The sequence below is a fragment of the Aulostomus chinensis genome, chromosome 19 (assembly GCF_037954235.1).
Source record: "Aulostomus chinensis isolate RoL2024-O1b breed Wild chromosome 19, RoL_Achi_v1.0, whole genome shotgun sequence".
NCBI classification, from domain to species: Eukaryota; Metazoa; Chordata; class Actinopteri; order Syngnathiformes; family Aulostomidae; genus Aulostomus; species Aulostomus chinensis.
In genome coordinates, this window is record NC_141338.1 from 26038270 (window position 1) to 26062534 (window position 24265).

General features: G+C 47.4%; 1 protein-coding gene across 1 annotated transcript in view; it reads left to right on the forward strand.

Annotated features, from left to right (window-relative positions):
* Window positions 1-19741, forward strand: part of scai (suppressor of cancer cell invasion) — a 28082-nt gene extending 8341 nt beyond the window's left edge. Inside the window, exons 6-17 of the mRNA XM_086187519.1 lie at window positions 675-771; window positions 5671-5769; window positions 8437-8589; window positions 9311-9412; window positions 10822-10923; window positions 12117-12195; window positions 12963-13062; window positions 13523-13604; window positions 13698-13770; window positions 13893-14066; window positions 15093-15193; window positions 16672-19741. Coding sequence (XP_086043645.1) covers window positions 675-771; window positions 5671-5769; window positions 8437-8589; window positions 9311-9412; window positions 10822-10923; window positions 12117-12195; window positions 12963-13062; window positions 13523-13604; window positions 13698-13770; window positions 13893-14066; window positions 15093-15193; window positions 16672-16818 — 1309 coding nt within the window. The 3' untranslated portion in view covers window positions 16819-19741. The remainder of the gene's footprint in view (window positions 1-674; window positions 772-5670; window positions 5770-8436; window positions 8590-9310; window positions 9413-10821; window positions 10924-12116; window positions 12196-12962; window positions 13063-13522; window positions 13605-13697; window positions 13771-13892; window positions 14067-15092; window positions 15194-16671) is intronic.
* The last annotated feature ends 4524 nt before the right edge of the window (window positions 19742-24265 follow it).

A 24265-nucleotide genomic window follows, 5' to 3' on the forward strand; every position in this document is an offset into this window, starting at 1 on the left:
GAAAGGCTCCATAGAGCTAAGAGGACCTGCAGAGTCGTTGATGAGGGTTCCTATTGTTATATGTCCTGTATATTAGTAACATGATATAAAATGTGGCCAGCAATGCTCAGAGGTTGTGTGCCTGTCTAGCAACCGAAGGATCGCTGGTTCGATCCCCACTTCCCTAGGTGATCATATCCAAGTGTCCTTGAACAAGATACCGAACCCCTAATTGCTCCTGATGGCCCTGTGATGGACTGGTGACCCGTCCAGGGTGAACCCTGCCTCTCAACCAATGCCAGCGGGGATAGGCCCCACCCCCCACCTTAATGGATAAGCGGTACAAAATAGATGAGGGGATTTTTAAAATGTGAATTAGTGCAGCTTTAAGTGTCACCTGGTGGCAGGCGCTTGATCACCTGAGGACTGCTGATTCATCCATCCAGGATGACACATTTTTACCTGCAGGTTTACTTCATATGTCTACTGCAGATTCATTGTAAAATACAATGAATTCAAAGTTCAATTGAAGCTTCTTTGTCTTCACAGTTGGTGAAAACACAAACATGCATTATTCTTCAGACAGTTAAAAAAATCAGTCCATTGTTATCAACTGCAGATAGTGTGAACTTCAAATGTGCTCTGATGTTGATCTGCTTGACCTTCCACCATGTTCCTCTCTTGTCTTCTCTCAGGCCAGAATTAGTAGTGAAGAAGCTTCGGTACTACGCTCGCTACATAGTCGTCTGTTTACTGCTCAACAAGATGGACCTGGTCAAGGTTTTGGTGAAGGTGAGACAGACAGAGACAGACATAGACAGAGAGAGAGATTGCACCACAGCATCCGAAGTGTTATCCTGGTCCTCTGAGGAGTACAAAAGCAATTGGAACCAACTACCAGAACCTGTGCAGAGTTACGCACCCTGACTGGAGAACATTACATTTCTGTTCACCTGACTCTGCAGGTGTGACCCAAGTGCGTCTGAAAGCATTTTCATCTCAGAGCTGATACTTTGGGGTGTTCACACAGTGGTTTGTCAGCTGTCCTAGAATGCATTTTGCACCAACCAAAAGCAGTAATGGCAGAAATTTTAAATCTGAAATTAGTCCCCCCCCCCCCCCCCACTATATGACTTTTGAACTGTCAAACAAAGGGTCAGCATTAGAAAAGTTCAGTTTTTAGAAAATGAGAAAATTAACATTTTTATTTCAATGGCAGTTTAGCAAAGGCAAAATGTTGTGCTGCCACAGTGAAAATGAGAGTTACGAATGTAACTGCGGTTCTATGAATCCTGAATGACCACCAGAGGGCGATTCTTAAAGCACTGAATATTCCATTTGCGCATGCGTAGTCCATGTATGTACACCAACAATGTCATCTGTGATCCCCAGATGACTTGGAGAGGCAATATCTTCGGTGTCATCAGGGCTTCTGTGCCTACAGAGTCTTCTCGCAGCAACACAAGGATTCTGAGTGACAGAACACGCTTGCCGTCTTTCGGGATTCATAGAACTGTAGTTACATTCGTAACTCTCATTCTATTTCATCTTTGCTGACCACCAGAGGACAGTGCTTAAAGCACTGAATGACCAATACCAGCAGAGTCACAAGGAATCCCAAGGACATACCTTACTGAACAGACTCAGAGGACCCCGGTAGGAGGATCACACCCAGAGGATGGGAAATCGTTACATTCACCCTGTAGAACCTTGTAAAAGTGGTAGGCGATGCCCATGGAGCAGCGGCAGATATAGCCCCCAGGGGCACTCATCTCAGGGCAGCCCATGAAGTTGAAACACTCCTGGTGGAATGGCAGCTCACATCAGATGGCAGGGGGGGGCGGTTATTCACCTCATACACATGTCGTATAATATCCACGATCCAGTGGGAGAGCCGCTGTTTTGAGAGAGCGCAACCAATGTTAGGGCCACCATGGCACAGAAAGAGCTGGTCTGATCGCCGGATGCTAGTGGTAGCTGCAACATACTGACAGAGCCCGCAAAGGGCACAACAATTCAGGTCTGTCCCCTCCCACTCCTGGCGGAGGGTCAAACTGTGCAAGCCTCACAGGCAGGTTGAGATGTGAGCCAGACAGCACCTTCTGGAGAAAAGCTGCATTCGGCCACAGCGTGACCCCTGAGCCATCCGAATTCCTTCTCAGGCCCGAGGCACTAACTGACAGAGCATGTGACTTGCTAATACGCTTCGCCACGATAATTGCTCACAGAAAAGCAGTCTTACATGACACCTGCTTGAGCTCTGCCTGCTCCAAGGGTTCAAAGGGGGGATGGGCACAAATCGTCCTGCACCACAGGCAGGTCCTATGCTGGAGCTCGTGGGACTCTTGGGGGGCATAGCCTACAAGCCCCCCTCACGAAGATTGACCCCGGACTATTACTTCCCACTGTGCCATTATCAACCCTGCTGTGTTGACAAGATATTGCCGCTACATATACCTTTAGCATAGAGGCAGACCGGCCCCCCTCCAAGAGGGACTGTAGAAACTCAAGAATAATGGGCACAGAGCAATGCACTGGATCCTCACCATGGCTTGCGCACCTTGCTGAGAACATCTTCCACCTGTTGCCATACTGCAACCGGGTGGATGGCGCTCTGGCATTCAAGATAGTCTGCCTGACTTGATCAGTACACCCACTCAGCAGTGGCTTGGGACCTCCCGGCACCAGACCCACAATTGCAGGTGCTGAGTATTGGGATGCCAGATTTCCCCTCTCAGTTGAGACAGAAGGTCTTTCTGGCTGGGGAGGTGCCATGGCGTGCCGCAACAGAGCCTTTGAAGCAGAGGAAACCACGTTCTGTGCTGGCCAGAAGGGGCCACCAGCAGCATCCTGGTACCCTCCTGAAGTACCCTTTGAAGTACTGACCGAATCAGAGGGAGTTGCGGAAAAGCATACAGCAAACCCTCTGGCCAAGGGTGAGCAGCACATCCAGATCCAGAGAGCTGGTCGGATCCATGAGAGTGAACCAGAGGGGACAGTGAGTAGAAGAGGTCCCAGATTGTGTGCACCATATCTGGGTGAAGACGCCACTCCACCAGTGGTGGCTTCTGGCAGGAGAGGAGGTGTGCAAGCTGACTCTGTTCTCCTGGTACATACATCACCTGCAGGCTGCTCGGACGGGGGGCTGCCCATGTCAGGAGGTCCTGGGACACTTGCAGCAGCTGTGCAGACTTGGTGCCACCCTGATGGTTGACATGGAGTTGTTGTCTGACTGCACAAGCACGTGCTATTCCTCTCAGTGCCTGAGAGCTAAATGCACTGCTCGCACGTCCAGCACAAACAGCCAGCGCGTGCTGGCTTTAGCATTATAAGCCTTCATAAGAAGATCGTCCGTGATCCGACAATGAGGTTGAGGGCACCTGATTGCCACCCACAGTGCCTCATCAGGAGACACAATGAGGGATGTGACAGCAGGCTCAATAGCAGACATGCGGTCCAGGCCAGCTCTTGCAGCATCATGCATGGCTGAAAGGGCATGTAACTCCCTCAAATATTCCTGTGAGGGGGGGAACAGCAAAAGCGGTAGGGGCCCGTCTACGCCCTGAAGAAGGTGCTACCAGATACTGCTTCAGCCTGCTGCGATATATCCAGATGCAGTCGCTCCAAGGCCGTACGCGCCATGGCCTGCATGGAGCTGTCCCCTGCCTCACTCAGAGAGCTCTGAGCCGAAGACAGGGAGCCAGGGTCCGAGGCATGAGAGGCCCTGTCCTCATCATTGTCTTGGAAATGAGAGGCTGAAGCTGCCAGAGAGAGAACATCATCTTCTGGATCCAACACAGGCATCGGTGGAGTGGATTCCCTTGCAGCCTCCAAAGGAGCGTCAGAGTGACCAGCTTGTAAAAGGGACCTCATCTCAGCCAACTCTGCAGACATTCGATTTACCACAGACGATAGTCTGTGTCCTGATTTCACCTTCTTCCTGGAGGGTGCAGCAGACTCAACCCTGCGTTTTGAATGTGTAGAATGAGCTGGAGGCAGCTGACTTGAGGAAGGGGTTGACACCCACCTAGGCCTGGGCCAATCTAGCAGCCCTCAGTGCATGTGGCATGTAGCTGCAATTCATGCATGGACTGTCAGACATCACCGGCTTGCAGAGGAGCGCCACAGCCAACACTAGCAGTGGCAACCATCCCAAGCAACAAATGATATTTAGCAGGGCAGCCCGGTGGAGCAGTGGTCCTCACTGTGGCCCCCCAGCAAGAAGCTTGTGGGTGGAGCCCCGGCTGCAGCACGGGGTCTTTCTGGGTGAGTCTCCATGTTCTCCCTGTTCCTGCGTGGGTTCTCTCTGGTACTCCCGCTTCCTCCACAGTCCAAAGACATCAAGAGGGGACCAGGTTAATCCAGACTCTAAATTGACCGTAGGCGTGGCTGGGAGAGCCAATGGTTGTCTGTCTACATGTGTTGGCCCTGCCATGGACTGCTGACCTGTCCAGGGGGAAGGCTGCTGGGATAGGCTCCACGCCGCCTACTCAGGAGAGATCAGAGTGCTCAGCGGAAGGTTAGCGCCAACAGCACTCAGGTCAGCCCGTGACAGAAGATAATTGGCGTACACAAGGATGAATAAAACCCCTGTCAGCAAGTGTGAGCACAACCACTGAAGCCGGAGTACACCACAAGCCGGGGAAGGGCGAACACCCCGGCAGGAGTTATATAAGAAATCAAGTAACGTTATCAATTCTGGCGGAAGCAATCAAAGTAAACGCATAGCTTTCCAAAATACGGCCACAACACCGGGAGTAGGAAGCACAACACTACCTTCACCATCAGTGAGTGCAACCTACACAGTCGTAAGTAAAGAGACTTTAGCGAACACAGCCGCTAATTCAAACAAGCAAATTAAAGCTAAATGAAAATAGCAGTCGTGGGGGCGGGGGGCGTGCACATATGCTGCCGACACCAACAACTGTCTACACAAAGTAAGCAAGTTATTAGTTACCATGAGATGCCAAAAATATGACACCTACCCCATGTCCGAGAGGACAGTAAAACTACTATACTGGCAAACAAGCTGTTGCAGCCCTTGGAGGGCGAACTTCGCTGCTCCGACCAACATGGTCACAGGGCGTCCAGTGACGGTGCCGTCAAGAAATGTAGACCGAAAAAATCAGAAAATCAGGGTCTTAGAAGAGCAGTTAGCCAAATGCTACCTGATTCATACAGACTGCATGCGAGAAGAAAGAGGAACAGAAGCCCAGGAAGATATTACCTCTCCCGGTCATCTGGGGGTCACAGGTGACATTGTTGGCATACATACTCAGACTGCGCATACGCGAAGGGAATATTCAGTGCTTTAAGCACCGCCCTCTGGCAGTCAGCAGGGATGAAATAGAACACCAAATTTCTGTGTCATCACTAGCAGCTGCATCTCACATGTAGCTGTCAAGGTTTCTAGGTGACGGAGGCTGACTTTTCTTACATTGGAAATTGAAAGTGTCAGTGGCCTGTGAGCACCCCGCATCAACTTTACTGGCTGTACTTGTACAGCACTAGATGCAAAGTAGTGAAACTAAGACAAATGTTTCGAGGCTTTACAGAGAAAACCTTCCTCTGCTCAAGATGGGGGGGGGGGGGTTCATTTACCAGTTTTGCAGTTGGCTGAAGATAGAGTTTGTGTACTTGTATTTGCCCCCTAACCACATCTTTAACTACCTGCCTGTCTGCTGCCTGCAGGAGTTATCAGAAGAAATCGAAGATTACACTCAGCGCTTCAACACAGAGGACCAGTTGGAATGGAACCTGGTTCTGCAGGAAGTGGCAGCTTTTGTAGAGGTAACCAACCCACAAACTTCCTGCTGCATTTATTCTATTATTCATGATGGAGATCAGGTCCACTGGGGGCCAATTGGGGTTGGCGTGACTGCTACTCATCTCTTTGGCTGGGTTCAGTAGACCCCCATGATGTCAGTTTGAAAAGCCACGAACTTCATCCTTACCTACACCAAACTGAGGCCCCCCCGAAGTTATGCACAAAAAGTATATTTTGACTTTACTGAGTTTAATAGAGCTGCTTTCCCTAAACATCACGGTAACATTCTGGGAGGTTCCACACAGCAACTTCCCATGGACACCTCATTGATGCATCATACATGTTACGTTCAATAAAATGTTTAAAGTGTTACTTCAAGACAAGTAAAGTCTGTTTTATTTGTATAGCACCAAATCACAACAGAAGTTCTCTCATGACACTTTAAAGGTAGAGCAGGTCCAGCACTTCCCTCCTTCAATGAACCTCCACCCAACAATTCTCCATCAGCGAGCACATCCTGCAACAGCGGCGACAAAAACCTTCCTTTAACAGGCAGGAACGTGGAGCAGATCCAGGATCAGTGGGGACGGCCTTCTGCTTTGACCGGTTGGGGGGAAAGAGAGCAGGAGAGCGGGGCAGAGACAAAGACAGATAATGGAGGAAGACAGAGAGACAGAAGGAAAGAGAGGGACAGAGATAAAGAGAGAGAGACAGGAGGAGAGACTGATGGACAGACGGGGACGTGAGCAGGTGAAGCTAGGGGTGGCAGCTGGAGCCTCTTCAGGTCTGGAGCCTCCTTCAGCAGCACTAGGATCTGGGATGAGGGGAGAAGAGGAGGAGTTAGTAACACGTATGAGGACAGGAGGAGGAGAGAGAAGCCCAGTGCATCATGGGAGATCCCAACAGTCTGAGCCTATAGCAGCAGATCTAAGGGCCAGCCTAAGCAGTCCTGACTATAAGCCTGATCAACAAGGAAGGTCTTAAGTCTGCTCTTAAACCTAGAGAGGGGATCTGGGTCCTGGACTGAAACTGGGAGACGGTTCCACAGGAGGGGGAGCCTGATAGCTGAAGGCTCTGGCTCCATTCTACTGTTAGAACTCTAGGAACCAGCAGGAACCCTGCATCCTGGGAGTGAAGGGTTCTAGCTGGATAGTAGGGAACTAGGAGCTCTGTCAGGAATGAAGGAGCCTGACTGTTGAGGACTTTGATGGTAGAAGAAGAATTTTGAATTCTGTTCTGAATCTGACAGGGAACCATGCAGAGAAGCAGTCCAGGAGAGACATGGTCTCTTCTACTAGTTCTAGTCAACACGCAGCAGCAGCGTTCTGGACCAACTGGAGAGTCTTTAGGGACTTATTAGTCCAGCCTGGTAGGAGGGAGGTGCAGTAATCCAGCCTGGAAGTGACAAAAGCAGGGACTAGTTTTTCTGCGTCTTCTTGAGACAGGAAGAAAGCAGTCCTAGAAATTTGCTTAATGTGGGCATTAAAGGACAGATCCTGATCGAAGAGAACTCCTAGGTTCCTTCCGGTCGTGCTGGGGGCCAAGGTAAAACCTTCCAGGGTACCTGTCTCATTAGACTTCACCCACTTCAAAAGTGTATTTGCCTTTCATATACTCACAGTAAGTTATCTTGAACTAGGAAGAGGAATTTTTCCTTCTGAATTACTGCTTGGTGACTTCTGAGATGTGAGAATACTGTGCCATTATATTATTGTGTGGCGAAGGGAGACACAGTACTAACAACACTGAAACGACGTTCCACTCATACCCACGGCCAGTTCTTAAAGTTGTGCGTTAAACATGTGCCGATCATGTTTCCATGGCAACTCAGCCCAGCTGGACTACACACACACACACACACACACACGCACATGCACACGCACGCACACACACACACACACACACACACACACACACACACATATAGGAATACAGTGGTGTGTATTTTGAGGCTGTGGGACATTTAGTTTACATGTGAGAAGCGAGTGTTTGAGAGTATGTACCCTGAGAGCAGACAGGTGCCCCATTGGTTTCCATTGTCAGGTGAAAAGTGTAAAAAGTGTCTCCCCCACTTTGAGGGCTTATAAAACCCAAACCGTAGGCACTATATCAAAGCTTTTAATAAATTTCGATCATCAGAGTTTGGAGAGTCATGTATGAAGTTTTGGAAGCGATACCATGAACGCCCTCGGAGGAGATAGCGTTTGTTCTGGGTGCAAAATTGTCCAAAATTGGACATTCGTGTCCAAATTGTGGACATCCTGTTAGAGTTAAGTCAGGGGTGTCTGCGTATGAATTGTCCGTCTTGACGAGACCAATAAAACGGTGTTGGTCCCATGTTTGTAGGACATTCCTACAGGCTGTAGCATGGTTTTTTGTGTATCTAGGTGGCGCTATTGTGTAGAGCGCTTCTTATTTTTTTAATTATCGAATTTTTCGCCGCACCTGATGTGTGTACTAAATTTGGTGAGTTTTCGAGCGTGTTTGGGGTCAAATAAACTTTTGAAGTGGCGAGTGGGTCGAGCAAACATAATAGGGTCTGAGCTGAAGTACCTCCAAGTTGAGTCCTCTGTAACTGGCAGTCGGGTGCTGCGTAGAAATGTTACCAGTGCAACTCTCATGGTACTGGACAGACCACTGGGTGGTGGTTTGCTGCAGGCTCACTGGTGTGTATCTGTGTTTTTGAACAGGCCGACCCCGTGATGGTACTGAATGACAATAATTCTGTGGTGGTCACCAGCAATCGGCTGCAGGAGGGCAGCGTACCGCCGCTGGAACAAGGCATGGTGGTTGGGCAGCTCATCCTTGCAGATGCACTAATCATCGGCAACTGTAACAGCCAGGTTTAACCCACTAATTCCTAATTGACGTCCTAACACTTCATTCACAGTCGTTGATTCCTGTGTAGCACCTGGTTGATGTGAACATTTAAGCGCAGCTTCATAGCCTTTGACGTTTGATTTCTTCTTGCTCGTAAAACGTGTCGTCACGGCCCCACAGTAGCTACATGAATGCTGTTGATGGATGTTTGCATGTGATAAAGGGTTTGTGCTGCATGCCATTTTCCAACACAGATTTAGTATTTTACTCCTCTAACATTCATTGGGTTTGCATACACACTCATGCTAAAGTTTGAGCTTGATTAGGTAAGAAATTGTTGTATTGTAGGTGGCAGTCAGCCCGCGTACGCCTGCAGTTTGATGTTCTATGATCCATTGCCATTTTTGTTTGCTTTAAATACCTGACAATGCTTGTATCTGCAGATCTAAAGTGTAATGCTAGAATTAGAGCATCCCTCACATATGGACTACAAGCTACAAAACCTGCGTATGAAACTGTTAAATAGAACACACAATAGAATAAAGAATACATGCGATTTAGAACAGACTCAACTGTTACTGGTCGTGTGTGTGAGACTGTCAGGATTATGTCCAAAAAAGGAAAACGCCCTGTTTAGCAAGCAGACGCGAGGTACATTTCCAGCCAGTCATATCTGGGTCGGTGCAGTCGGCTCGGGCCAGTTCTTGTTCATGAGAAGACGCCGTGTTGTTTCCTCTTTTCTAGGTGAAGTTTAGTGAGTTAACCATCGACATGTTCCGCATGCTTCAAGCTTTGGAGAGGGAACCTGTGAACCTGGCCACACAGACGTCGAAGCAGGGAACGCTGGTGAGTGTCGGGGGGGTACCTCCTCCAAGGTTACAGGTTCATGTCAGGTTGGTTTGTTGGAAGCAGAATTATCCAAAAACTATGGACTTTAATGAAACTTGGAGGAGGAGTGAGGCATTAGGAAGAACCCATTTTTCTGTCATTTTATTTAACATTGAAGTTTTTTTCTCTATTGAATTTTGTTCTGATTTTTTGGATATTATACTGAACAAAAACATAAATGCAGCTCATTTGTTTGCTAAAACAAATTTCCCAAATCTGAGTAAATGATGTGAGACTTCTCATATGCACAAAAAAGTTCTTTCTCACAAATTGTGTTTAAAAAAAAAAACGTATTAACAGGTTTGTGAACCTCACTAAAACTCAGGGCAGGTCACGTGCTGATGAGACAGCCGCTCGTCTCCACTGCCCAGCAGTCTCATCATTAAAGGTTACTTGCACACAGAGCGGCGCCTGAGACTGGTGAACGCCACTTTACACGCAACAGTTATGATTTAGGGAGAAATTGACCCTTTTGAGCCAATATTGCTGCAAAACCACGTTTGAATTTGATACCATTTAAAGACTAAATCCAATGACAACCCAAGGATGATGTTAGATACAGAGAGAACCAACAGTGACAGGATCACCTGATGGTACATCTCCAAGTACCATTCTGATGTTTCCTGTCGTTTTAGTGTGTAAAATCACTGCAATGAAAAGCAGCTGTCAGACCCCAGACACCTCACCTGCATCTGCCTCATCTTCATCATGAACGCATCGATCATGACATCATCAGAGTCTTTCGGTAGAGCCAGTTGTGATCCTCTTCATCCTCAGTCTCAGTGCTTTAGAACCACAACTCAGCCGAGGTCACCACACGAACCTTGAAATATTTTACCTTCAACCTTCTTTATTGAATAATAAAAGGAAACCCCTGAGTGATGACATCACCATGTTGTAGTGTGATGTCATCAATCTGATTGCTGTAAACACTGCAGTGACGCTCCTGTGTAATGACTCATGGCTGCTGTCATTCATCCATGAGCTGCTTTACATCGACCATTTATGGTTGAATGTGGGCGTGTCCAGGGGACTCATTCACAGGTGAGCACGGGCACAGTTTTATAAATGTTAATGTTTTTGGTTTATGGCATTTCAGCTTCATTGTGTATGCGCACCTCTCGCATCAAACCCAAACCCTTTCACACATGAGACTCCAGGTCACGTTCACTCTGGCAAACTGCCACATGTGGACCGCCTCTGGATGTGGTCTGAGAAACCAGACCGTGTCTTGAGTGCATTCTCATTTGTACTTCCAGCTGGTTTCAGCTGGTTTCAGTGGTGGACATCCATCAGCACCAGAGTTTCACTGAAAGAAAACATGTACTGAATTATAAGCAATGATTATTTGAAATGTTTTTCCACAGGAGCCCAATGAGAAGCCAGCTAAGAGGGAGAACCCTCACAAGTATCTACTGTACAAGCCAACGTTCAGCCAGCTTTTCACCTTCTTGTCTGCCTCTTTCAAGGTCAGCATTGACTTTCATCTCCGCAGTAAAGCTAAAGATGCCCTCAACGCACCACATGACAGGACCAGACCACCACAGTCATAGCTGTATGGCACAAGTCATACCTGCACAGTTGAAGGCAGCCTCAGTAGGAGCAGCTGAGCGGTCGTCAAGGTTCTCACTGGGTCAGAGGATCCGATACAGCTGCGGGACCTAGACTACAAATATGGTTTACATGTTTGAAAAGCAGCACAAACGAACAACAACACGAGTATTCACACATCACCACACACACGATGTGCTAAACGGACTAAAGACGAGACCCACATAGAATCCCCCGGTGACTGTGCCGTGTAACCGTCATCATAAACTGATGTGAAGAAAATCTTTAGCGCCTGCTGGTATCGGCATTATCATCCATGATAGCCAACACGCTAACAAAACAGAAACGTATGGTCGCTTTGTTTCAGACTCAAAATAAAACTAGAGAGCAGATTCTGCGCAACGTAGCAGACTAATGTGTCCAGTATGGGGTGTAAATGCCACTTCCTGTATCCACTAGGTGGCACTAGAGAACTCACCTATCATATCCTATGTTGCTGTCCCTCACATGAAGACAGCAAAGTGCCACTATGAACACGTAGTTTTTAATGTACATTGATCAAATGTGAAGGTGATGAAGCTCCGAGCCCTGGAAATGGACAAAATTGACCAAAGTCAAAAAGTAAACCCGACATGACGACACCTGCTGAATTTTTGGTCGGTCATAGATAAACCGATGAGCGAGATCCATAAAATACATACGTTTCCATCCAGCCTGCTGCGTGTGTGTAGGTTTTTGGGCGATTCAGTGGCCTGCCTGCTGGGACATTTAAGGTGAACGATGACATCACTGCTGTCCTATTTTAACTGGAGAAAAGTTTGGCGCCTCCAGCTGTTAATACGCGTCATGTACTGATTCCTCTGTGCTCAGCTGGTGACACGGCTATGTAGGTGTGTGTACGAGAAATGGAAAACGTAACATTATGAATAACGTAGGTTAACAGGAGCATGTGAAGATCAAATAGTAGTAAAAGTTCTGGATTTGTTCTATTGGGCACCACAAGCCATTCAACTTAAGCAGTAGAATTTGAAGTGTGCTCATATTTGGCATGGAAGAGAAAGAAACCAGCGAGCTGCCTGACTCTCCTCTTCCCTCACTGCTCCGTCCCCAGGAACTGCCTGCTAACAGCGTTCTTCTCGTCTATCTGTCAGCAACTGGAGTCTTCCCTGTTGGACACTCGGATTATGAAGGTGATGTTTCATGTGGAATGTTCGTGGGAGGAATGGACGCCAACCCAAATATGTACACGTTATTATGAGATGATGTCAGGGCCAGTGTTGATCTTTACAACCGCTACCCTACAGCATTTAGTTTTTGTGTGTGTGTGTGTGTGTGTGTGTGTGTGTGTGTGTATCAGATTTGGGTTGAGTGCTTCATCAGAAAGATCAAGAGTGGACCTCTCCATACACACAGTAGCAACTTATACGATACAAGGGGAGTTCAGATCTTTCTGCTTTCTGAGTTAATGAAATTTTAATGCTGGATCTAAATGCAGCTCTCTGCTGATGTTAAGAGAGCGGACGCTCCCTCCCTCCACCATGTTTTATGAAAACCAGCCGACTTAACATCACGTAGGAAGGAGGAAACTTCAGCTGATGACGCAGATGAACGAGCTGCCCGCCATCTGCGTCATCAGCTGAAGTTTCCTCCTTCCTAGGTGCTCTAGTTTTTTTGTGACATTTAGTTTTTTAGCCAACAGAGGGCACTGCAACCTCTAGAAGCGCCTCCCGAGAAAGGTGTGCTATTCTGTGGTGAGGGCTGCTTAGAAACTCAGAGAGCAAGACGGAGTCGAACGAACACACACACACAGACACACACACACATCAGTGACAGTGTGAATGTGTTTGAGGGAAATCAGCCTGCAGGTGTTGCTTCCTTGCTCAGAGGTGTTGCCTCAGACCTGTTCCAGTTTGTGCTGTCAAGCAATCAAACTCTCCTCTGTGGACGTTTCTGCCAGGTCCCTATGATTTTGGAGGAGTTCTCACAAACACAAATCGAGATGTGGTGAACGGAGAGACTGTGCAGAAGAGAAATCAGGCCCAGAAAGAAATGCACTGGTGAGACGTAAACAATGTGAATGATAAGTTAGCGTCCGTTCTGTTTTACCCATGATGCAATGGAAGCTCTCTTAAAGTGTTGCAGGCTTTGAATGTTGAGAGGGGAAATGGACAAAACAGGGCCATGACCTCCAGCAACAGCGTTTTATCACCCACACCCCTCCCAGTAGCAGCAGACGTCCTTCCGTCTCTTCCTCTCTGTCCCAGCTTCTTCATCTTTGAAATCATTTGTTTCACCTGCGATCACATGAGATGCGGTCCTCTGTTGATTCTTAGAACACTTTAATATGTGCGAAGTATTCCAAAGTGACAGTATTCATGTATATATTCCAGTGTACAGTACACACTTGCAGCATTGTTTTTTGCCTTCAGTGTTGATGTGGAATTTCTGAGCACACAAGCAGGAACCTGAGAACCTTGGTGCTTGCAGAACATCCTGACTAACTGTGTGACGTTGCAGCCTCCATCCAGGCGACCTGTTCCCCTTCACCCGAAAACCTCTCTTTGTCATTGTGGACTCCACAAACAGCACAGCCTACAAGGTACCTGGAGACGATGATCGAGCTGGCAGAATCTCTTTGAATGTTTGTCATCAGAGGGAATGGGACCTTTTCTGTTCTTCTTTATTCGAACAGAATTTCACGAATCTGTTCGGCCAGCCTCTGGTGTGCCTGCTGTCCCCTAAAGTCTATCCCAAGAGTGTACAAGGTGTGTGTCACTGTTCTTTAAAGGATGGTCTTAGTCAGTCGCACATAGCAGTGATGTATGTCCACGTCCAGATCTGGGTCTTGATCATCAGGGTCTGACAGTGTGTCCTCTCCCCTGTGTAGATCAGTCTCAGCGGGGGAGTCTCTTCACTCTCTTCCTCTACAGCCCTCTTTTGGCTTTCTTCTCTGTCTGCGGTTTGAACAGCGTGCGGCGAGGACTCTGGGAGCGCGCTCAAGAGTTTCTACGTAAAGTCTACCGTGACATCGGGCAAATGATCGCTCGATCCCGGACCATAGGTAGCGTCTCCATCTGTTCTGCTGTCACCCACTTGTTTACAAGACTGACAAAATTCACATCATGAAGTCTGCTTTCATTCATGATACTGTTACTATGACGATATCAGCATGTGTTGACAGGACGTTCATCTTCCCCTGAGAGTGACCCTGTTGTCCTGAGTGGTCACGTGACTCCTCCTTTAGCGCCAGCATGAGTGCAGAATTCTCTCACTGTCTACGGGATGGCTTGCTGAGAAGTTTGTTTCACAGACTTCATCTTCATACCGAGATGAAGACTTCTAGTCTGTTTCTCTTTAGGCACTTGTCGTTTTTAGATAAACATGCGTTTTGGTGATATTTATCATGGTCCAGGTCCATGTAGGCGGATCTTGTCCTCGTATTGAGAAAATTGGATCTCTGGGATGCTGATAAACAAAAAACTGAGCACTCACTAACCTCCATGAGGCCGGTGCTGCACCGCACAGTGATAGGACGAGAAGGATCTGCACTCTGTAGCTTCCTCCACAGGTCATTTCTCTCTCCCTCTCTGTCTCTCTCTCCACCTCCCTCTCTCTCTTTTTCTCTTCTCTCTCACTTCCAAGATTCACCTTTGAAAACTATAAAAAATCCCAGTTGGAAAGAATTCTGAGGCTCAACTTGCTTCTTCTCTCCCAAAACAATTAAAAACAGAAAGTTGTCATTTTTAAGTCTTCTGGTCTCCAGACGCATGTGATAGAGAACAAGGAGGAGTGACACCTGATGACCTGATGTCAGACTCACCTGATGACCTGATGACCTGATGTCAGACTCACCTGATGACCTGATGATCTGATGACCTGATGTCAGACTCACCTGATGACCTGATGACCTGATGTCAGACTCACCTGATGACCTGATGTCAGACTCACCTGATGACCTGATAACCTAATGACCTGATGACCTGATAACCTGATGACCTGATGACCTGATAACCTGATGACCTGATGTCAGACTCCACTGATGTCCTGATGTCAGAGCTGCTCATCTTTCTTCTGACTCCCCCCACAGATCAGGCCTTCCTGCAGTTCTTTGGAGATGAGTTCCTCCGGCTGCTGCTGATTCGCTTCGTGTTCTGTTCAGCTGCATTGAGACTCCATAAAGTCTTCCGGGTAAGTCTGTGCTGCTCTGGTTCTCCTCTGGAGTTACTAGGAGGACATTAAAGGGATGTTTTGTATTGAGTCAAGTGTACTTGTACAGGTAACATCCACAGTGAGGGTCTGAGGGCTGTTGGGTCCTCAGTTAGCAGTTGTAGCACTTCCTGGTATCACTCCACCGCAGTGCTGTCTATTCAAACAGCTGATCAGACGGAAGAGGACATGACAGCAGAAGTAAAGCCGTGAAAGTGAAACATACAAACATATTTTTTACAGTGGAGTTTATTGGTGGATAAGAGAGGCATTCGTGCCATTGCTCCAGGCTCTCAACACAGGAGGGGTGACTCCAAAATTCTCATACAAGTTATGAAAAATTTGAGATAGCAGGTTAACTTGCAGGGTTTGTGCTCCCTGACCAGTGAGATTCACTTGGATGTTGTCCTCCTTCTTCGCAGTATCCAACAATAATCCAGGTTTCTGGATTTAGAGGAAATATTGTAGCAAGTTCAATCAGTCATCAGAAAATAGTCCAGGCTGTGGCCACCAGAGATCAGGACTTACACTTGTGACGTGGACTCGAGTTCCAACTAAGTCACACACAGTGACTTGAGACCCGATGTCAGAGACTTGACTTGGACTGGAGCTCAGAGATTTGTGAGCACCTCTGGTAGCCACACAGATGCCAGACATGTGTCACAGCAACACAGGAAGGGTGAGGAGAGTTAGTGGCTCACGCTGGTGGTCCAGTCAGAGGGCTGGCCCCCCTGCAGCAGCTCTGCTAGCTACTAGCAGCCTGAAATGTTAGTGTGGCTAACTGTCTCTGTGTTCACCACTGACTGGGACTTTTACGTCTCCAGCCTGTCAATGTTATCGTGCTTCATTTGGTACTGGAGCGGTACCACAGGGCAACCTGGTGTCCGCGATGATGTCTGCATCCAGAACCCACCCCAGCATGGCCATCAGAAGCTATTTCTCTTCCAGAGAGAATGTAGCAGAGCTGATGGAAAATGTGTTCGTCAGGAAGCATATATGCAATGTGACAGTACTTGTCAATAACCATGATAGAGGCGGAGTCACGTTCCGCTGTCGCGACCGTGACGTCCACCCACGGACCGGTGGTCTCATGCAGAGCGACGTGACAGGAGATCCTCAGCACCGGATGACCGTGAAAGGCATGTTGCTGATAGGAGTACTTTTCATGTGGAGGTAAGAGTAGAAGAGTGGGAGTGCCCGTGGCAGCAGGCAGCCGTTTTTAGAGAAGAAGCTCTAAACTCCAGAGTAGGTGAAGCCAGTCTGAGTCAGCCAATAGCTGATGAGCAGGGTGAAGTAAAGAGCAGAGACCTTCCTCTGCTGTTGTGATGAGCAAAAATGGAGCTAAACGGGTGACTTTATCTTGAAGCTCCTCCCAACGGGACAGAATCTCATCACCTCTCAGCCTCCAGAATGACTGTGAAATAGATCGACATTCATTGACCGGCTGTTTTCTGTTTCAGGAGGCTCGGAGCTTCCCGGAGTCGTACCCTGAGCTCCCCAAACAGGACACGGTAGAGAGCAGCATCCTCCAGAAGCACGTGTTGGAGCTGGCCACGATGCTGGATGTCCAGAGCCTATTTTGGGATGACTCACTTGAAGCCTACTAACATCTTTCCTGAGGACAGTACGGCATATGTACATAGGCGCACATTCAACTGCCACAGCTCACGTAGTTGCTTTCTCTCTGTTGAATTACAGCTTATTCTCACTTACACACTCACATCCTGCATTGAACTGGTACGTAGAAGCGCAACATGAAAGTGTTCAACTCGATGAAGCCAGAGAGTTGAACACCGTGTAAATTCCCCATTTTTGCCTCACAAGTTTAAGCATCATGTAAGCGGCCAGTGGGTAACTTTTCGCCGGCCCACCCTGGAGCGATAAGTACAGCCTCAAACTTTGTTCCTCTATTGCTCAGATTATTGTATATCGGTTGTTGTGGTTGTTTTTCAGTATCGACATATTTTGATTGTGTTTTAAAGGATAGAGGATAGGAAAACTCTGCGTAGCTTCCAGGTGTGACTTCATCGCCCTGCAGGCGACAGCGCAGGAGGACCAGTACCTCCATGGCATTCGTAATTATCACAAAACCGAACGACTATGTGACCAACAGGTATGAAGAGTTTCACCAAAAGAGCCATTCCTGGTCTGGATGGTTGTATTAGCCAACAGCGCCTGCTGGAGAACAGTTGTAGCAGAGAAGCAGCGCTCGTAGCATGCAGCAGCGGGGTGCATGAGGCTCGGTCTGCCACTTCTGTTGACCATCATCAGTTGTACAGACATCATCATCATCAACCAGCACTCCTTCACATCCCTTTAATCGTGCATCCTTTAAGAAGCTGTTGTTTTGGCCTTGTGTGTTGTGAACGTGGTACTTCTTTGTTTCTCACCATTGTGCAATATTTGCATGCAGAAGGTTCCCTGATAAGTGTGACTGCCAGCTTTCCGGCAGAGAAGAAGAAGTGGCACGTGTTCAAGGTTGCATGGACACTTGTAGTTGAGCCAGCAAATGAAGACAATCTCTCTGAGTCCGAGGGGATCTAGAGCAGGGGTCTCAGGCCGGGGACCCCAGGGGTCCTCAGCTACACGAAGAACATTCTGACTTCACCTTGATGTAAATGCTGCTTTCTCAAGCCAGAAAGCTGATCCAGCGTCACTCATCTGGCAAACAGGTATTTTTATGGAGAATAAATGTAGTTCTCCTGTTCTAAAACATTTTGTCCCCGATATTTCCATTTTCTTCCTCATGGCATTTTTCCATGTTTTTGAATTTTAAAAAAAGCAGGCAAAGATAAGAAAAGAAGAAGCAGTGATGAGCCTGGTTTGACCTGGTGTCAACCAGAAGACCTCTAGGTGGCGGTAATGACCTACATGAAGGTCAAACACACTGCTAACATTGACCTCATGCTACCGTCTGGAACTTTAAAGATGTCACGACTGCCATGTGACCTGCCAGTTAAGTCACCTGAACCGTTGCCATGTTCCTTTTCTCCCCACTTCGTCCGATGTTTAAAGAGTGACAGGAACTGCAGAAAGATGGGAAGGAAAGCTATAACGTAGCGACCATCATCTTGACTGTTGAAAACAATCTGTTTCTGTTTGATTTGCATGCTGTGATTTATCTCAAACAATGCTCTTCGTGGCCGCCACAACACAAGACGTGTAACATGTTTGTGTACTTGCGGTGTAATTTAAGCAGACCGTCCTGCCCGTTTGTGTATGTGTGTTCTAGAGATCAGCTGACCTGGGGTCAGAGGAGCGCGACAAGTCAGTAAAGTAGCACATCAGCGGTAGCATTCCTGTCATGTTTCTGATGACTCTTTGAAGTTGTGAAAAGATGAGCCCGCGACTGCTGCTGAGCTCCTTCGTTCGCCCGACTCCGTGTCTGGGGCCCGGCAGCGTCGCACCTCGGCCGCATTAACTACATAGAACCAGTCGAATCTCCTCTGACTTCCCACTTAAAGCTCAGCTGGAGTGAAAACACCCAGCTGTTGGCCTGGTTTCACGGTTGTAAGATGTAGTTTGTTGGAATGGCGCTCACACTGGAACGAGTGCTGGTGATGTTCAGGAGTCGGGCTTCTCGGGGGTGAAAGCAGCTGCCGTGCCGGAAGCTGACAGGGAGCTTTAAGCTTCGTCAGTCAACAGAAATGATAAGAAAATGTTTTGTGTTTTATCTATTTATTGAGATTGTTCATGTACAGATAATGTAAAGCAATGTTTTGGCACAGATGTGTTCAGTATTAATAAAATACAAAGTTAACAATAAGAGGGAGAAAACCAATAATATTGATGATGCCGGTTTGTCATTGGGCTCTTTTTCTAATGATGTTACATTCCAACGTCCCGACAACTTGAAGCGAGGATTTTACATTTGTACGGAATTTAGGATGTTTGTGTATTTTTTCCTTTTTTCATGATGAGAAGAACCTCTCCATTCCTGGTGTTGACATTGTGAGCTTGCACTTTATGGAGTTTGATATTGTTTGTTGTTGTGCTTCAGGGCCATGTTGTTGTTGTTGGTGTCAGGCCTTCACACTGGTGACCTTTTTTTTTCCTTATTGAGTTAAAAATGTGTGAAGTTGCTTGTGATTTTAAATCTTTTACTACAGCAACTTTTCATCTGTGGTAACCTCTTAAAAGCTTCTGCCTGCAATGTGTCAAGCATCTGGGCTGATGTCAGATCAGTTTCCATGTGTCACATGTCCATGAGTCATCCAGCCAGTGGTGCGGATGCTGTCAGCCGACTCATGTTGGAGTTTGTTTGTTTTACAATCCAAAGAAATATCAGCAAAAAAAAAAGTTTGGCCATTGATGGGGACAGAAGAAGAAATGAGTTCATTTCAATTTTCAAATATTGCATGTTTGTACGCTAAGTTTCAACAGCCTATTTTTCTATGTTTATAACATATTATTGTATTGTGTGTTGTGTAGTTAAGAGCCAATATCATGGCCAAATGGCACAAAATAAACATGATTAAATTTAGCTGAGCAACAAGGTGAAACTTGGCTGCTTGAAAAAAAAAAAGGTTACTTGAAGACTTCTGACTGGTTGCTGTGGCGACGGCTTCTGCGCTTCGTATTTAACTGAAGCAAGAACGCATGTAAGACGAGCGGCGCAGAAACCTGGACCATTTGAATTAGCCTCCGTTCACTCAGACACTACGTATGTTGGACAGCCGTGTAAATATTTGCATTCAATGCTTAAAATGTCCCGTGAGCCTGCATCCGAGGGAGCTGGTGCAGCTGTGGCGGCTGCCACGTCCCTCGGCGCCGTGTGGGACCTGTGTATCAGAGTGGAGTGTGGCAGCCCCGATGTCGGAATCATTCATGCGAAGTACACATAAATACGGTCTTGGGTTAGAAAACCAGTGTGCGTGAGGACTTCAGCAAAAACAGTTGTGTGAATACGGTAACAGCACAGTTAGTTGTGTGAACTAAACATGAATTTGTGCTACCAGGAGAAGAACTGGTTATACAGGGTACATGAATAAAGATGCAGTCGTTCTCAGTTACACGTGAGTGATGAGTGGCGTTAATTAACCATTCATTAATGCTCTGTGTGCACTAATAACCCTCCAACGTTTCCTTCTATCTTTGCTGTAACTTAACATGAACACCACTAGTTAACAATGACTAGACACGAGTTAGCTGTTGACTAACACTTAACTTACCATTACTAATGGTTAACTAAGCATTAACTAATGATTATTCATGCACCCTTATTGTTCCGAGTTACAGAAGAAGTTGTGAGACAAGAGATTGTGACTGTTCATTGTTCAGACTAGATGGTGTGAGAACCTGCCAATATTTTGAACACACGTCCTGTTCATGATGGTCTGAACTGACTGTTGGCAGGGAGGTATAGGAGCACTGTAAGGCCCCCTGCTGGCTGGACGACAGCGTAACCAGCTCTAATCTAAACTAATAACCCCTCAAACCAGACGAAGCTGACTTTTTCACCCAGACGCACAAGCACAAATAATGGCTGCCGTAAAGGGCCCGAGTCACCTTGACCCCACTCGAGAACACATCTCAAATAACTGCCAGTTGCTCACTCCTATTCTCCCCACCTGCTGCCCCACCACCCAAAGATATCAGGAGGTCATTTCTATCTTTTTATACTTCAGAAAATGAAGCAGCCCTCATTCAGAGCCGTGCATAACCTGCCTGATGTGAGTTTCAATTAGTGTCAAATTGTCCAATGTATTTTGAAGATTTCAGTTTAGGAAAAATGCAGCGATGAAAACGTTGATAGGCAGCATGTTTGTTTAGAATAGAACGTGCCAAAGACTGGTATTCTCTCACGCTCCATCCTAACATCAATGACTTTATTGTATTGAGTGTGTGGTTTTGTTTTTCTCTGTGTTGCCAAAAGTAGCCAATAAACAGGAAATTTGGCATCATGAAAGGACTGGGAGTCTCTTCTGATTCTAAATATAACTTGAACTGACAAGAACGTTGTGACCCAGTGGTGGGATAGTTGTGTGTCTTGCCTCGCCTCTGAATCCCCTGTGAGTGTGTGTGTGTGTGTGTGTGCGCGCACCAGTCCTTTCTTCTTCATGAAAGGAGAGGGATTCTCTGACTGTGATATTTAACTCTGCTCATGTGCTGCTACATCAACAACCAACGATAGAATAGAACAGACAATGATTTGAGCTGGTTTTAAATGGACCTTTGAGGTAGAGAGGTGAAGAGCCACGAGTCTCACCATTGCCTGGAAAAGTAGTGGAGATGACAACTTCCCTGAAAGTCCCCCTCCAGAGGGCTGCACCAGGAGGTGAGATGAGTGGTGAGCCAGGTGTGGAGACCAGAGCCGGGGTTCTCAACGTCACGAAGGCGTCTCTCTTCTGACCTGGCTGGATCACCATGGTAACTGATGTGGTAAACCTCACCTGGTCCGTAGCAGGTTAGGGTCTGAGTTTCTGCTTAAATCGGCTATAAAAGTGCTGCCCTTTCACCCACCACCTCTTCTGAAAACAGCACCACCATCTTTGAACGATCCGGTGGACCTCGGCGCCATCAATGCGCGAGGTTCTCTTCTGAGGGAGAGAGCATTCAGAGACCGCAGTGATCCGCTACCTCTCCTGACGTCACCAGGGGTGGAAGGAGTACAGAAAAAAATCGACTTAAAGCAGAAGTACTGTTACTTTGATGAAATTTTACTTAAGTAGAAGTAGAAGTACTGGTGTAAAAATTTACTCAAGTAAAAGTAAAAAGTAGCTCACTTAAAATGTACTCAGATTAAAAGTTACTTAGTTACTTTTTTTGGGGGGGGGTCAGGAGTGTGTGTGGCAAACCATTAGCCACCAATGCTATCGAGCTGTCAGTTACTGACCTGTAAGGTCGTAGAGGAGGAGGCCTCAGACATCACTTGTCTCCCACTTACAATGCTGTGCTTAGATCCCTCCCACGGTGGAGCAGCCGTTGTTCTCACCTGGAGCCAGGTGACCCCAACGACCCTCCTGAGAGGGCTGGGAGAGGTAACGACAGCCCAGCCAGGCCAACGACTCTCACTAACACCTGACGAGTCATTGGTTTCGGGTCGTACGACCAGTTTTTCGTTTTTTGCCACCACCCTCCTGGTAGATATATAGCTGATATTCCCCACCAGGATTCAGAACTGAAGAAGCCTCTTGGATGAGGGGCGAAACGTCTTCTACTCACACGAGGATAGTCCAGGTGCCATATTTTATGCTTTTTTGAGACTGACCTGTAAGGTAGCATTGCTAACATACATGTTAATGGCAATGCTAGCTCCTGTACTGAGTTATTGATCTAATGGAACATTAACTTACCTGGCTGTACGGTGGAGCAGTGGTCCTCACTGTGGCCCCCCGTAAGAAGGTTGTGGGTGGAGCCCCGGCTGCAGCACGGGGTCTTTCTGGGTGAGTCTCCATGTTCTCCCTGTTCCTGCTGGGTTCTCTCTGGTACTCCAGCTTCCTCCACAGTCCAAAGACATCAAGAGGGACCAGGTTAATCCAGACTCTAAATTGACCGTAGGCGTGGCTGGGAGAGCCAATGGTTGTCTGTCTCTATGTGTTGTGACCTGTCCAGGGGGAACCCCGCCTCTCGCCTGTAGCTGCTGGGATAGGCTCCACCCCTGCAAACACCCTTAACAGGAATAAGCGGAAGACAATGGATGGGTTATCTCACCTGTACATGCTTGTGCAGGTTTGATGCTGAGTTTTTGAACGTAGATAACAAAGCTGACCCTGCATCACCAAGCTGTTCTGGTCTTGAACTTGAAAATGTCCGTCCAACACGGCCAGGGATTCGTTTCCTTTTGTTCATCTTTGCCTTCCTCCTCAGCAACTTCAACCGTATCCGTTTCAGTTGAATTCATTTTTGAAGTTTGTGTCATACGTTCAGTCTCCAATGTCTCGCGGTTAGCAGCTGACGTCACTGACATGCACCTGGGCTGGCTCGCGCTGGCTGCAGCTGTTGCCAGGGCGACCTTCATGAAACTGTGGATTTATTTTACTCTGTAACGGAATCGATTTAAAATGTAGCGAAGTACTGGTACTTGGAAAAAAATACTTAACTGAGGGAGGGCAATCAGAGAGGAGCATGTCAGAGTGAACGTCACACTTGTGCGTGATTCAACATGGCGGCACATATATGAAGATTCGAAAACAAGCAAGCTCCCTAACGCCAATTTACACAGTTAGATAAATCGAAAACTCAAACTACGGTAAGAGATTTTCAACTCTCTCATCCACAAACAATCCTCAAAATAAATCTGTTAGAAGAGACAGTGGAAAGTCTGCAGGAGTACGTCGGCGAGTGCTCCCACTGACTCCTCATGGGCAAGACCGACAACGCGGCGACTCCACTTCCTAAAAGAAGCCAACCATCCAGCGCACCCTCATCACTGGATAAGGATTTCAGAGACATCCTGGAATCAATAGACAAGAAACTTACAAGTTTCGACGCAAGACTCTCTCTGGTGGAAATCCTCCACAGAGAGTTCCAGGCTCTCCGAGAGTCGCTGGAATTTAGCCAGCAACAGGTGGCTTCACTGGCCGCTGAAAATCAAGCCCTTAAAGCCTCCATTAAAATACTCACGAGAGGGCGACGGAGATTACAGTGGAGAACAAACGGATGAAAGAGGCCATCCTCGACATCCAAGCTCAGAGCATGCGGGACAACCTTGTATTCTCCGGCATACCTGAGAAGACGGAGGAAGACCCCGAGATGTCCCTCAAAGACTTCCTCCACAAACAGATAAAACTTCCGATGGAGACCGTGAAGAACATCACCTTCCACCCGGTGCATCGCCTTGGAGGGAAGAGGCCAGAGAACCGGCGGCCCAGACCCATTGTTGCGAAGTTGGAACACTTCAAGCAGAAGGAGCAGGTGAAGAGCCGGGGCAGGGAGCTGAGAGGAACGGACTTCAGCGTGAACGATCAATTCCCTAAGGAGATGCTGGCGCGCCGCAAACGCCTGTTCCTTGTCAGGAAGAAGTTCATCAACGGTGGATCCTGCGCTGTCATCACGGTGGATAAACTGTACGTTAATGGCCAGCTGTTCCGTGATCCAGAGATCACCCCTTGG